The sequence below is a fragment of the Acanthopagrus latus genome, chromosome 22, assembly GCF_904848185.1.
Source record: "Acanthopagrus latus isolate v.2019 chromosome 22, fAcaLat1.1, whole genome shotgun sequence".
NCBI classification, from domain to species: Eukaryota; Metazoa; Chordata; class Actinopteri; order Spariformes; family Sparidae; genus Acanthopagrus; species Acanthopagrus latus.
In genome coordinates this window covers 18,642,538-18,657,814 of record NC_051060.1, presented here as the reverse complement: position 1 = coordinate 18,657,814, position 15,277 = coordinate 18,642,538, and the positions used below count along the sequence as shown (strand labels likewise).

The window sequence follows — 15,277 nt, the reverse complement described above, 5'->3', positions numbered from 1 at the left end:
ATCAGCAGTGAAACGCTGCCTTTGAATAGGGGTATTCTCCTTTTTTCTCTGTCCATGAGTCAGGGTGTCCTCCTTGCAGCTTATACAAGTGCCCCCCAGACTCTGTTAGATATATATACAGTACGTGTGTGTGTGCGCGTTGGGGTGCAGTGAAGCCCCTCACTAATGGATCTAACCATGTTGCCTGGAGGCCTGCGGCCGATGCCTGAGACAGATAATAATTCTCTTAATTTCTTTTTAACTACACCACCATTACAGAAATGGCTTGGTATCGATCACAGCTGCTCTGTGGATGTCCTTGTGTGTGTGTGTGAGTGAGTGTGTGTGTGTGTGTGTTTGCTTTTTGTGTGTGATGCTCCCTGTGTGTAGATAACTGTCTTTAACTCCTGCTTGTCACACTGACTGCCATCTTTTGTCCCTCCACATGTTGAACTTGTGTGTGTGTGTGTGTGTACACGTGCGTGCGTGTGTGCTTGAAACGACACGATCAACCAGAACTCCAATGCAGTTTTATATTCTTAATGCTTGGGTTTAAAAAGACGTCACTTTTAGAGATTGTCATTGACAGTCCCTATTTTTCCAGGAGTGAATTTGCAATAATCAAACCGATCGATTTCTCATTTCTTGTGTAAGATGCTGGAGGATGTTTTCCACTCAACAAACAGGGCTTCGGTTTCAAGGGCCCAATAAAATGATGGATGTTAAAGTACTCCTCCTAGTACATTTCTCTTGATGCTACTACCAGATTTACTACAGGCAATGTGTTGCACTTGCACTCAGTTATTCCGAAATCTAATATTACATAAAATACAGAGTTTCCTCAGGACTTTGTTATTTTGTATATCCTGAATTGCCATGCACCAGTTCGATGTGTTTTCTCTTGCATGTTTTAAAACCGCTGTTTAGGCTGCACACAGACAGTTTTTATCTTTCTCATCAGCCTGTGTAGGCATAATGAAATATAAGTCGTATAACCCGCGAGGGCTGTTAAAACTGCTGCTCCGGCTCTCCAGCAAGATGGACAATGCTGCAGTGTGTGTATGAGAGAGATGGAGAGATAGGTGGAAAAAGACTGAAGATGAGTGAAATCTGCTGCAAGGTGTTCTTATCTGATCAGATTCAGACCTCAATCAGAAGTCTCATTTTCTCATTTGCCCCGGCATCGGCCGTATTTGTGTGCCTGTGTGTGCCTGTGTGTGTGCGTGTGTGCGTGTACGCTTTTATTGTGGCGTCCAAGTGAAGGCATGAGCCGAAGTGTTTCTGTCTGTTTATGCAGTCCAATTTTGTCCCTCGCACTGTGTGATAATCGCTTTTATCACACGGTGCATTTCTGTGTGTTTGTGTGTGCGTGTGCTTGTGCGTGTGTGTGTTGGTCTGTTTATGCGGTTCAATCTCTGTCCAGTACAGTCATATTCAAGGTGTTTGTACAGAGATGGAGGAGCGATGCCATCTGATAATAACCTGCAGTTCTGGTAGCTTCGAATACAAGATGCACACGCACGCACACACACACACACACACACAGTCCCTTTACATTAGACAGCACCAGCGATGATGTTTAGCAGTCTAACATATACTTGTGTACACACATTAATTCTTAAACCCCACAGCCCTCAGTCTCCCTTCAGATGGGTCGCAGTGTTTTTTTTTGTTCATTGGGCCGTTTCTTAACCACGTTTTTCCCTCGAGTCACTGTTCAATGTAAGGGCAATTCAGGGAACTAATATAAACCTTTACAAAGGCGCAGGCACTCTGCTGCCCTTTAGGTGTAGGGACCGTTTGCCCATTTGTATGTGTAACAGTGTCAGACACTCTGTTTATGCTGTACTTGAGTGGAATTCAGCAGGAGGATTTGCAATTTATAAGCGAGAGACGTGGTCTTGAATTGAACATTCAGCCACGTGTGACCTATTTGTGGCCACCACACTGGAGTCTGTCTGTAAATTGCATTCTTGAAAACATTTTAGGACCTTTAATCAATGGTGGATGATAAACGCACAGTGTGTAATATCTGCTAATTTTCTTAGTGGCTCAAGATGAAAAAAGAGGCGATCACAAGAGCTCAGAGAGAAAAGGCCCTGTTGGTGCCTCTGGTAGTCAAAACGTGATAAAGTGCCCTCTATGGTGTCCTTCCAGTGGACAAAAACTGGTGAAGTGACCTCTCTTAATTGTTTGTCAAACATCCTGAGTCTGCCACTGGGCATGCTAGAAATGCACTTCATAGAATTTACATTCAATTACATCAAGAGTTTAGTAGGAAATGAAGAGTTTCATCAGAAGGTCTGTCAGCTGTCAAGAATGAGAGATATCCTGTCATGATTTTCCTCCTCTTGGGTCATTGTGTTTGTATTTAAAAACTATGATTAAGCCATCATAAAAAACCTCAAGACGAAAACAGACGGGTGAATTAGATTTCCTAAGATCTCATCTCATCTCCTCTCGCGCTCTCCCTTCTTCATCCTCCACCTCCACTTTTCTTACTTTTCTCTGAAGAGGCAGAGCAAAGCAATAATTACCACTAGTACGAGTGCTAAGCCGCCACTCTTTGATGTGCCAGAGAGTGTGTTGAGCCAGTGTTAATCTCTGTTAGTCTGTGTAGAGGAACCCTGATAAGGCCTGATAGCGCTCTCTGTAATGAGGGATTAGGGATTAAGGCGGCGGTGGAGAGGTCAGCTCCCCTGTGGTCACACTGCGGTTGATCCAGGCTAAGTTTTGAGGGCGCTGCGGGCCGTGCTCCACCTCGGCAGGTTGTTTCCTTGTGGATTAGACTTGGGTGTGCAAGTATGTGGTGAAAAAATGCTTTATTTTACTGTGAGTATGTGCGATCTGAGGGGACGTGCCTGACCACTCGCAGTAGTTTGCAGCCTTGCGGTTTCTTTCCCTCGGGCCTGCCTCCGGTGATTGAATTGTAGGTAGATCCTATATAGCCTCGTGCCTCGGTGTTTGGTGGTCGTCCAGTTTATTTATAGTTGTGATTAAATGACATTGAAAATGGATTTGATTCTCAGAGGCCCATCAGTCACGTCATTGACAGCCGGCATCCCATACATAACAACTAAGGGGTTCTTGTGGTCATAAGGAGTTGATTTGTGGCCCTTAGAAAATGATTAGGTCTAGAGGGCACCGTGTGGTATTGTAGTCAAGAGTCCCAAGCATTGTTATATAGGTCCCTGCGGATGTACTGTATAGAGTCAATTTACACGTAATTTAAAGCTAGAGAGTGTGTGTGAGTGCAGTGTATGGACTAAGCGTCAAGTTTGATTTGACAGTGGTTAGAATAAAGACATTATTCATATTGTAGTTTGGCATTTTTAAAGTGCTATTTAGATGTTAATCGCCTTGTTGCATGTGCATGCTTAGGCTGACCCTGGAGCAGAAGGAGCTGTGTCGGAGCCGGCTGAAACTCCTCTCCTACCTGGACCGGCTGGCAACATACGAGGTAACAAAGCCTGTTTTTTTTTTTTTCCTATGCATCAGTCTTTGGAAATAATGCACATAGTTTATTTTCAACCTAAAGTCATACATTTTACCATCGTTAAAAATGTTTAATTCAGACTTCAACTAACGATGAATTTTTTGGTGAGTTAATCTTCAGACTTTTCTCTCCATCAGTTGTTTATAAGCAGTCAGCAAATACATTCCAATTCCAATAAAAGCTGTGTGATGCTGTGTGAAATGTACATGAAAACGTGAAGTGTTTCTGAGGCCATGTCATAATATCCTTTACAGTCACGTGTTTGGTGAAAGTGATGCATCCTTATCTTTTGACTATGCCCCTCTCATACCCAAATATATTGTGATTACTTAACAGTGTGTCTGCCCTTGACAGCACAGTATGTATACCCAACCCTAACCTGGCCCGGTTCAGACAAAAATCTAGAAGTGATATCCGGATTTGCATTTGGTTACAACGTAGATAGGAAATATATGTATGTTCTTTTTATTCTGCATCTATGTGCGTAGAACAATGCCTTATCGCAGTTGTCTACACTGTACCTATCTGTCATCAGGGTAAACACGCAAGATGTAACGATGGTAACAACTGCGTGACCAGGGAACACAAACTCAGTGTTTCAGCTTACATTAACTGCGTTGGCTGCTGTGTTCAGTTTGAGCTTGATTAAAAGAGACATAATATGCTAATTTTCAGATTCATATTTAGGGTTATTTCTAAAATAGGTTTACACGCTCTAATACTCAGATACACATCAGGTTTCTCATACTGTCCAGTGATGCAGCACTGCATTCCTCCTCTATCAGAAATGCAGTTTCAAAAGAAAAGTTTTGGGTCATGGTTACAAGCCTGAAGCTTGTATGGATTAAAATAAAAGCTTATCTATTTCGTCTGACATGTGTGAGTTGGATGGCTGAAAGCCTACTGTGTGAACTGTGCTAGACTGCAGTAGGTTGATTGGATCAGCCTTTAACCAGTCAGTGGTGTGACCCCAATATGTTTGCTTAGCGCAAATTCAAAATATTTCCTCTGTAGCTGATGTCCTGCCCCAAGATGAAAATTAGAAATATTGCAAAAAATGTACAGTGCTTCTTCTAGCAGTATGTTGATTGGTTCATCTTGGAGCCAGCAGGCTCAGCGGAGTCTGAACTGATGTTTTTTTCCACTCTAATGTCTCATTATGAAAACTGAGCTCATGAGATTCTGCCTTGCCTCTTTGAGACCTCACAGGACGGATAGGACAGGAAATACTATAAACTATGTTTATAGTAATGCAAGAGTTGAGGATCACTTAAGGACCATATTATGGGTTTATTTACATGTTTGCACAAGAGACCCAAACTTTGTGTTTCAATGTTAAGAATTCTTTACTGCAGTCACAGTTATTTTCCTGCTGGCACACAAATACTTTCTCCTTTTGTATCCAGCTGCTCTATTACACTGTGGCTTATCTCACATGCCTTTCATTGATCCTCCCTCTTAACCTCACTAATCTCTTTAGCATTATTGAAAATTGTAGAATGAATTAAATATGAATGAATGACTTGGAGGCCTACAATGTGTAAGCATCATTGCAGCACTGATAGATGCACGCTTACAGTGGAAGTTGTAGCACTTGCAACTCCTCAACACTCTGGATTTCAGATTTACGATGAGTAATGTTAACACGCGCACCCTTCTCATCCACAATAAATCACAGACGAACAGGGCCGTGCTTTTTTTTCCTCTTCATGCAGGAGAGCAGAGATGAGATCTCACCCTGCTAGATATTCAACTCAGACGGAGTGACGTCTCTCTCTTTAGTCGGACATTGTCATGGTAACTGCAGTGCTCGTCAGATTCCTTTTGCCCCAATCCATTTTCTCTGGCTGTCTATGAATATGATATTAGGGTTTTTATCATCCCGACTTGGGCTGGCTCCCGTCTGCATACGGCCCATTCAAAGGCTATCCATCAGGCTCACACGCACGTCCGCTCAGAGATACGCACACACACTCTGGGATGCTACAGAGATTTTATACACACAGACGCACATAAATCACTCCAAGCCAAAGGCCAGGGCAACAAATGTTCCCTCCTGACATATGCGTGTGCACACACCTGCTCGCTCTCGTACCTGCCTCAGATGGTTCCGACTTAAAGGACGAGACAGCTTTATGTCGGAAAGTTAAATAGCACCTCTGTTGACTTTGCCTCAGCACATTCATTTGCAGTCACGTCTTCCACTTCCACTCCCTCCTCTCATCTTTAGTTTGACTTTTTCTACCCGTCTGCGCTTTTCTTCTTCATTTTCCCTGGCAAGATTACCCTGCGCCTCACAAATGTCTTTTTATGAACCAGAGTTGTATTCCTCATTTCCTCTCCTCCCCTCTCCCTGCCTCTCTCCTCCTCTCACACCTCACACTCTCCAGGAGATACTTGGCGGTCCTCACGCAGCCGAGCAGAAATACGACGCCGAGTTCTTCAAGAAGTTCCGCAGTCAAAATATTGTTTTGTCAGCAAGAGACTACGCCAGGGTAACATCAGACCCAGCCTCTCTAATAATGCCACTTAATTTGCTTTTACTTAGCTGTCTACATCTCCATTTGGCACAGATGTGATATGGACTCAGCTGCCAGTTTATTGGGCATCCAGAACTAATGCAGTCCGCTACAACAGTCTGGCTATAGATCTTACTTTCATGAAGGAAGTAACGATTTCTTTTTTTTTTTTTGCATCAACTGTATGGTCATTTTGGAGGTGGCTTTGTGGTGCTTTCGAGTTGTTTCTGTTATTTAGCCAACCTTGATGCATTTAGAATGAATGGACAAAATAAGGGAAACACCTACAATTAGGTGTACCTAAAAAATAAACTAACAAACAAAACAAAACAAAAAAACAACTGGCAACTGAGTCTGTTTCTTTGTATTACCGCTTAGTTTTTGCCGCTTCGTGACTCATGTTGTTTGAAGTTTAAAATTGGTTTCAAAAATGTTTTTTGTTGTTGGTTCACACATCTGTTTGCCTACAGGAGAGTAACGTTCAAGCTCTTGACATTCTGTTCACGTACCACGGGGCAGAACTCCTCCAGCATCGGCTAGCTCTCCTGTACAACTTCCCAGAGACCACGTCTCCACACGAGTACACCATCCTGCTGCCTGAAGCCTGGTGAGAAACACATACTGTACACATGTCGTAATTAAGGGGCGGGGGTAATTGTAAAGTAATAGCTACACCTCTGTGCCAGTCACAGAGAAATGTTCATGTAAGTTATATGAGCATAAACCAATTAGAATGTGGTGGTCAAAGATCGAGGTCACTGTGAACAGGTGGCCGTAACTCAACAACTGTAACGTTAGTAGTTATCAAATATCACTCAAATATCTAAAAGGATGAAGTGATGCAGTTTTCTGTCCAAAAGGTCAAAGGTCAGCTTCCATGTGACATCTTAGTGTGCTGGCCATTATTTAACACCAAACCTCAGGGACAAAAAGGAAGAATCTGGCCATATTTCACATCTGGTTGGATACAAAGTTGGTGACAGTAATCTTGGCTGCCCACCCTGAAACATTGGTAATGTACACTTCAAATCACAATGTAGCTTTCAGGTAGGAAGTGAGTGTGGGAGCTATTACTACAAAAGCACAATCTCCTTTTGGCTTTATCATGGTGCGTGGAACAGTAAACAAACCCTGCTCATTGGACCTCAGGGCATTAGGAGCTCTTGACTGGTCCTCATGCAGGACCAAATGTGATTACCAGGTTTTCGAAGTGAAATCTGGATTGTATGGGCAGCCAGTGTAAAGAAATAATTGTTGGTGTTGAATGAGATCTTTCAGAGGACAAAAGTTCACATTAAGAACTTTAAAGGAACAATTTAGGAATGAAACACAGCTGAAAAACTAGTGGCGTGTAACTTTTTCTTCACAGCGATTCGCTCTGTAAAGAATGGAAACATCAGGTGTTAAAATACATGCATTACCACAGGCACATGAACTCGCACTGATGTCTGAAAACTGACATTGTCTTTACACTGCAATTCTCACCACATTTCAAATTAAAAGCGCCCTGAAAATGGATTCACACCTGTCTGGGAGAGCACGCTCCACTTCCTTTTAGACACCTTCACATTTAAGAATGTGTCTGTGTGAGCGTGACACACTAACACACACATACCGCCTTATTCATACATGACATTAGGTTTACACACGCACAGCCACAGCTTTAGGGCTAACATCGGCAAATATGCGCGAGAAATGGCAGAAGACTTAATTGGCGACTCTAAATTTACATGCAGGTGTTTGAACGTCTCACAGTGATACAATGCCAGCTGCAATGATTGCAACCATCCGCGTTGTTTGTTCTCGTTTCCACCTTGGAGTTTCTGCTTTGGGACTGGAGGAACTCTGAAGGGGAGGGAGGTTGGGAGAGGACATGTGACAGGGAGACGATTGAGGAGTGTTTCAGAGGGAAGGAAATCATTCGTCACCCCTTTATGGTTTACTAATAGAGGCGACGGACAGGATTTACCGTTGAGTGCAGTTGGCCATCCATTTTGCCTTTTTGTTTCCTCTAACTCGCTTTTTACTCCTTTCTCTCTCTCTCCCCTCATCTCCCTAAATTCTCTGTGCTGGTATTTGATTTATTTACATACCACATATACATTTGCATAGTGAAACACATGCACACAAGGCTCAAAGTCCCCCGGAGCCATGTGCTAAAAAATATATACCGCATAAAAATGATTGTTCTTCCAGCTTCCGTCCACACACACACTGCCACTGCTCCCTTTTTATTAGCCATGTCTGAGTTTGTATGGAGGTCAGGCAGCTGTGGCTCTGCAGTGAGCATCCATCATGGCCCTGCCGCTGTGGGGCAGTTTCCTATTTTCCCCAGCCTGTGAGCACCGACTGCTCCTCCCAACAGCGCTCGCTCCTACACTGCAGCAGACGGAGTGGGCTCCAGCCATCTGTTTGGAGCTCACTGGCTATATACTAAAGTCTTGCTTCACTGGAAGGGGAATTATATTCTCCTGTAATATTGATCAGGTCTGCGAGGGGACCTCGAGAAGCTCGTAAGATTGCAGATTTGTAATATTTTGTTGAAAACTTTGCCCGTGGCTTGAAAAGGGTTCGGCCCAGTGGAAATAAAAATAAACGATGCAACGCCGGCACCAAGCTTGCTTTGCATCTCCTTTTTCCCTCCCTCCTGCCCCACGTCCCTGCCTCTCTCGGGCTGACGTGAAGTAGATTAGGGGAGCGGGCCTGGAATAATTCATTCCTCCCATCGATATCTGAGCTCTCTCACACCAATATTTACTCTCCACCCTCTAACCTGGCTGTCTGTAATGAGGAAAGAGGAGCAGGGAGTTGGGGAATGACAGGCACCAAAAAAACAAAAAAGGAGACCCAAAGAGGAAGAAGTGAGACTTTCTCCATCTCTGTCATCTCTGTGTTAAAATCCCAAATCGTAATGGATGAACTTGTGCCAGAGTGTTGGTAAAAATCTCCCTGGTTTTGTGCGTCGACATAAATCACATGCGCTGCTCGGACACTTCTTATGTATTTTGTGATTGGATAGAATTTATGGCGGCGTTAAAAAACTGCTGCGGCGCTTGTGCACTCGGCCTTTAACTGCACCGAAGCTATAGATGATTTGTAGCCCGCGCTATCTCCTCGAGTTTTACAGCCACAGTACATATTTTTCTGTCCACAGACAAATAGATAACAAGAAAAAATGCATTAATCCTAGAATGAGAGATACAAACAACTTCTGTTTACATCTGCATGCGTTCATGTGCTTCTTGCGAGTGTCCGATGTCTTGTCAGCGCTGGCATGCCAGGTTACAGAGTCATTCTTCACTTTGGTTTCTTTCCTTGCGTGTTCCCTATTTATCTTCCTCAGGCCTGTCAACCTCAAGGAGACGAGGAAGAAGTAAAGCTTAGCACCAACTCGGCATTTGGAACCTAAAAGTCCCAGCTATTTACAACCGAGGCACGAGCTAGACTCTTTTCCAAAGTTCTTTGACTTGTTTATTGTTGCGCTTTTGTTTTTTTTTCCCCCCACTAGTTTTTTTTTCCTTATTATGCTGCGCTGTTTCCATTTCCCATATGTTGCTGCCTCTCCCCGCTGTAGTTTACGACCATGTTTAGTCTGAAACAGTAAATGTCTTTGCAGATTTATAAGGTGCCATTACAGGTGAGCGAGGTGCGGTTTATTTTTGACTCTCGGCTACTTATCGGTCTTTGTTCTGAGTATGTTTTCACCGAAAACTGACCCCCTTTTCCCTCTGTTTCTGTGTCCCTCTCCCTTTCTCTTCCTCTGTCTCAATCTACCTCCCCCTCTCTCGTTCTGCCCATCCTCCACTCTCACAGCCTGAACGACAGAGACGAGTTGGTGTTGATTCCATGGGACGAGCAGAGGCACAGAGAGATGGACTGGTGCGAGGCAGAGGAGTGCAGGTAAACAGCGATCATCAACTTTGACAGAAGAAACACACTAACCATCCTCCGAGCTTGTGCACCAAGCTCGAGTAACTGAGATATAGCAAAATCTCTCCATTACCCCTGATAACAAAGCCTCTCGCAGTGTAGAATTGTTAAAATTCATGCTACAAGCGAGCCAGATGCTTGTGCTGGCATCGTTATGTGAAACAAAACATGACACCCTATTATCTAAATGTTAAACAGAACCATAACAAACTAATGCTGAATCTTGTTGCGCTGCCAATTTATGCCATTTGCCGGCTTCTGTAGGGAGGCCAGCTTCATTTACAATTTTATTTAGCGAGCTCTTTTTTTATTGCTCTTTGGTGTAGAGTCATAATATCAGTTGGCTATTGTGGTATGCATTGCCAGGAACTGCGGAGTGGAAATGTGGTACTGTGATTCTGTGAAGCCAGCGATTTTAAATAGTGTGTTTATGACGTGTTTTGCCCCCCCCCCCCGTGCTTCCCCTTTACGGTCATCTCGCATCTGCATTCTTCTCATTTTCTCGGCCTTCTGTTTATGTTTTGTTTCTTCTCCCTTCTCACTCCTTCTCACTCCTGCCCTGTATCCTCCTCCAGAGAGGATGAAAGTGGTGATGTTCTATGTGAACTGAGCTCACAAGCTAACAGTAACTGTAATCACAGATGGAATACGGTTGGCAGATGCCTTCATTAATTTGGAGTATAACTTCAACATGTTGCTGAGTCTCACATATTGCACCGTCATTTGAAATATTATAATTGAAGCATTGTGGCGCTTTATAGATGCAGCCTGTAAATCAAATTCTCCAGACTTAAGGGAACATGCCTTTGGTATAGATCTTGCCAAAGTTGCATCATCATTATTTTACCAAGAGAATGACCTTTCTCACTAAAATCGTGACTCTTTCTACTCGTATCATCTGTCAACATAATCACACTATGTTTTTTATGCTTATTGCTCAGCCCTAGTAAAGAGGTGACACACCCTCCCCTCTCCCTTGATGTCTTCTTCAGAGCTGTGCTGGACCAGAACCTGTTCGATGATGACAGCTTCCTGTACGAGGACGCTCCTGAGCTGCTGAGGTTCCGCACGGCGACGCCCTCCATCGAGCTGCTGACCGACTGGTACCAGAGCAGGGCGAAGGATATCGACTCCTGCTCCAGACAGGTAAAGAAAAAAACTTTTGCAGGGCTTCCGTAGTTTGCGGCAAGGGAATGCATTTCCTACCGAATCAAATGTTCATTATGCCGATTGCCTTGGTGACGCTTCACTCAGGATTTTTGTCACTTTTTACCTTGAGATTAGTAATTAGTTTGTCCGTTCCTTTTTAGTTTTCAAAATCAGCTCCCGACGAGTGGAACTGATTTTTCAGTCCGTGCTAAGATTCCTTTTCAGGACCCTTTAACTGGGTTGGAACTTACAAAAGGACGGCAACTGAAAGGATTGAATAGACATCTGGCAATTGGGAAAAATAATTGCCGTCCTTCAGATGACTGTGGCGGGAAAAGGTGACGAGCTGAGATTCAGACTGCAGAGGGTATGTTGCCAACCTCCATCAGTAAAGGTCACTTTGATCCTCTCTGTGGCAAACATTATCATATTTGCCATATGGGAACTCTAATGAAGAGTAACCAACGCTTCTGTCATCTGCGTTCTGTTGCTGCGACTGAAAAATAGGACTTGATAGGACTTGTTTAGCGGAGTAATGGGTTGTAACCGCCGGAGCTGCCCACTCCCTCCACCCACGCCATCCACGCAGCAGCCCTGTCCCCATCTTTGGCTCCTTCACAGTGATGGATCAAGGTTGTCACAGCGGTCTCTTTGTCTTTGTGAAAGGACTAACTAGGGTGCAGTCATATCTTTCCCCTTCATTTCTCCATTTTATCCCTTTCACTGGGTGTAAGGAGGATGGAGGAGGAGAGATTTGGGGGCCCATTGCTCATTTTTTGGAGACAACTGGGGAATCACGCCTTTCATCATCCACTTGAGAGAAAGACAGTGAGAGGAAGTCTTTGTTAATCTCTAGGAATTGGCACCAGATGTCTCTTTCTTTCTTTCTCTCTCTCCCTCGTTCCTTTTTAATTTGACCTCATCATCTTTTTCCCCCCTTTGCACGTTTACTCCAGGAGCCTTTTTCTCGATCGTCCCCAACTATCATGACTCATGCTTCTTCACGAAAAATGTTTTCGAGTAGACGCAGCCGAGAGAGATGCTGTAACAGCCCTGCTGCTCTCCCCTCCTTCCTGCCCTCTTTACGTTTTCATCTCATTTGTTCTCTCTCGTTTGCACCCTCCTCCCATCCCTCATCTGGCAGTGTTTATGCTTGGGAGCACGTTTTAATGGAGGAAAATGGGGTTTGATTAAAAGGAGCCACATCAGAGGAAGCTGGAGTGTTTAAAACCAGTCACAGAGCCGCAGGAAGCGAGGCGCTGAATGGGAAGATTGACAAGATGACTCACAGAGGGAGACGGGTTTGAAAGAGCAGAGAATGGAAACGCAACCGAAAGAAACGAAAAAGGGAGATAAATGCTGGGCAGATGCAACATCCTTTGTCGGGTGAGAGTGCATTACAAACACAGGAAAAGGGGGAGGACAGGACTAACAGATGTTAAAGTAAAAAGGGGAAAGTAATCTCATGGAAAGAGCTGTCTGGGCGAGAGAAAATCACAGGTTATGAGGGGGGTGAAAGGGTAGAGATAAAGGATATTAAAAGCAAGTGTTGTCTGAGACACTGTTGGCAACAAAATGGCACAAAATGAGAGGGTGGTTTTGGAAGGCAGACAGAGGAGGGGGACATAGGCATACTGAAGAGGAGGCAAAGGGCCAGACTTGGCAGAGTTCAAATAGAGGCCAATCACGGCAGACTAAGAGGTGGGAAGAGTTAGGGAAGAGGATAGAAAAGCTGCCGCAGAGTTGAAGAGAGAATGTCGAAACAATGTTCGAAAGAAAGGACTGAGACGAGACGGGGAGGAGAGACAAAGAAGGATCAAATTGAGTTGGAGAATTATACAGAGGAGTCGTTGATATCTGCTGGGGTTTATAGCAGAGGGAGAGGGAGAGACGGAGGATACAGGTTGGGTTACAGTGCAGAGAGCGATCAGGGGCGGGCACAGAGACGAGGTCGTAATTAAAAAGTGTGAGATTTGAACGTCTGAATTGTCTGCGGTGAGCTGGGGAATCTATCTCAGGAGAGCGGGGAAAGAGAGGAGGAGGAGGGAGGGGTGCAGCGAGCAGGGAGGATCTTTACTCACAGTTAGATCAATAGACTTCTCTCTCTTGTTGTATCTAATTGCTCAGGCTGACTCAAGGTGATTTGGGTTTTCTCTCGCAGTGTGTGTGTGTGAACATTTTATAAATGAAGGCATGTAATTATTTATTCAGCTGGAAATGTGTCGAGATGAGCTGTAGATGACAAGGTCGCGGACCGTGTGTCTGTGTGAGTGAGCGAGAAGCCAGGCTAACTGCCTTGCCAAAGGGCTCCCCTTCTTTAAAAGGTGGAGAGAAAGCAATCATCACTGCAGGGCCCAGCGGCATCTGCTATTGATTGGCCAGCATCCACAGGTGGCTGAGCATCGATTGGTCGGACGAGCTGCCAGCGTATGGGTGGTCGGCTATCGATTGGTTGCTCCTCTGGATGGAATTGTATCGATCAGAGTAGCAGGAAGCCCAAATCTGCCCTGTTTTATTGTCCAAAGACTAATGATTGGATATTAGTAATGACTAACGGCTATTATTTTGTTTCCCATTAGTTGGCATATTGTTGTTTTGTTCACGTCGCAGTTCAGTGACCTCGGCAACAGTTTTTCAATGACGTGAGGCCCTGCTGCAAACGGCCTCTCTCCTCACCTGCTGAGCTTCTACTGGGTCAACTGGATTGTATTAAGGTGGAAGGCTGCAAGGCAGAGACATGTGAATAGGAACAGTGTGAAATACTACAGCAATGGTAGTTCAATGGTAAGCTGGCCAACTGAAATCCACTTCAGCTGGGGACTTATTTTAAGATGTAAACACGCAACCACAAAACCCACAAAAACAGAAAATGGCTCCACACCGCTTGTCCATTGTAATGCAAGTGTCTGGAGGCCCTGAGAGCCCAAATTGATTTGAAAGGACAATGTTTACATGCTTATAGCTTATAACTTAGTAGCTACAGTGACGATTAAGGCTTTTAAAATGTTGTGTTTTCTATTTCGATTTTTATTGGACATTTTAAAACAAGTCTCCATCTGCCTTCAGTCATTCAGAAGAACGCTGAAACGCTGTTCTGCTGGGTAAAACTTTACCTGACTGTCCATCAGTATTATTTTGAGTAGGTAATGATTGAAGGTCTTGGATCCTTTTTTATTTTTTTGGAACTTTAAGCAAACGTACTCAACTGGCAGCCTTGAGCTGGATGCTGCTCTTTAACAACCTCATTCCGGCCCTTTGATCATTTTGTTCGTAGGCTAAATAGCCCATTCATATATTCATTATATCTGTTGCCAAGCACAGAAATACTCACATTTCATTTAAAGTTTATACCCAGGCTGTTTAAGCAGACATTTTGAATGTAAAAGCCTGGCTCCTTTCCAAATCTGGCGCTTCTAAGGAAGTAGTTGAATAGGGCCTGCATTATGGCTTTCATAGACAGACAAACGGAAAAAGTTGTGGCACAGTCTGGGGTCAGTAAGGAGCAATGGTAGTTTGGATAATTTTTCACACTGACTAAATTCAAGACAGATGAATAGATTGGATTCACGTTAATCAGAGGATGAGCCTTCTGACCAGGACTTTTCCTCCAGTACCACCAGCAGGTTGTGCTTCAATGTGAAGTCTCTCAAAAACTGCAGGATGGATTTTCATGCCTTTTCTTGTGCACAGTCATGGACCTTTGTGATTTTTTTGTGGCCCGATTACTTTTCGTCTAGTGGAATCATCAGGTCACAATTTTCAGTTTATCCATCATACATCAATTTAGCTCCCTTTTTAACAAAGTATTACTTCACACATTCTGAGTTTTTTTTCTCCTCTCTCATTTGTGCTTTCTTTGTGCCCATCAGGTGGACTGCGCCCTGTCGCTGGTGCGTCTTGGGAAGGAGCGGGAGATCCCAGGGCTGCAGCTCTTGTGCGATGACCTGGTCACCATGGAAACGCTTGTGTATGAGACATCATGTGAATTGAGTCTGACACTCAAAGATTTGCAGCAGCTAAGCGACATCGACAAGCTCCACCTGCTAATGAAAAATGTAAGTGGCATGATCTGTGCCTCTCACCTGTTACATTTCACATTCTCACAGGAACATTTTCCCGTGATGTGTTCTGGATTCATTTTCATCGGTTATGAATTCATATACCTCCCTTCATAAAATGAATGAAGTCAGATTAAATTACAAGG

The 15,277-nt window shown here is 44.0% G+C and overlaps 1 protein-coding gene across 1 annotated transcript in view; it reads left to right on the top strand.

Annotated features, from left to right (window-relative positions):
- Nucleotides 1–15,277, top strand: part of nbas (NBAS subunit of NRZ tethering complex) — a 162,367-nt gene that overhangs the window by 29,442 nt on the left and 117,648 nt on the right. Inside the window, exons 19-24 of the mRNA XM_037087071.1 lie at nucleotides 3,361–3,439; nucleotides 5,866–5,970; nucleotides 6,465–6,601; nucleotides 9,808–9,894; nucleotides 10,917–11,070; nucleotides 14,943–15,128. Coding sequence (XP_036942966.1) covers nucleotides 3,361–3,439; nucleotides 5,866–5,970; nucleotides 6,465–6,601; nucleotides 9,808–9,894; nucleotides 10,917–11,070; nucleotides 14,943–15,128 — 748 coding nt within the window. The remainder of the gene's footprint in view (nucleotides 1–3,360; nucleotides 3,440–5,865; nucleotides 5,971–6,464; nucleotides 6,602–9,807; nucleotides 9,895–10,916; nucleotides 11,071–14,942; nucleotides 15,129–15,277) is intronic.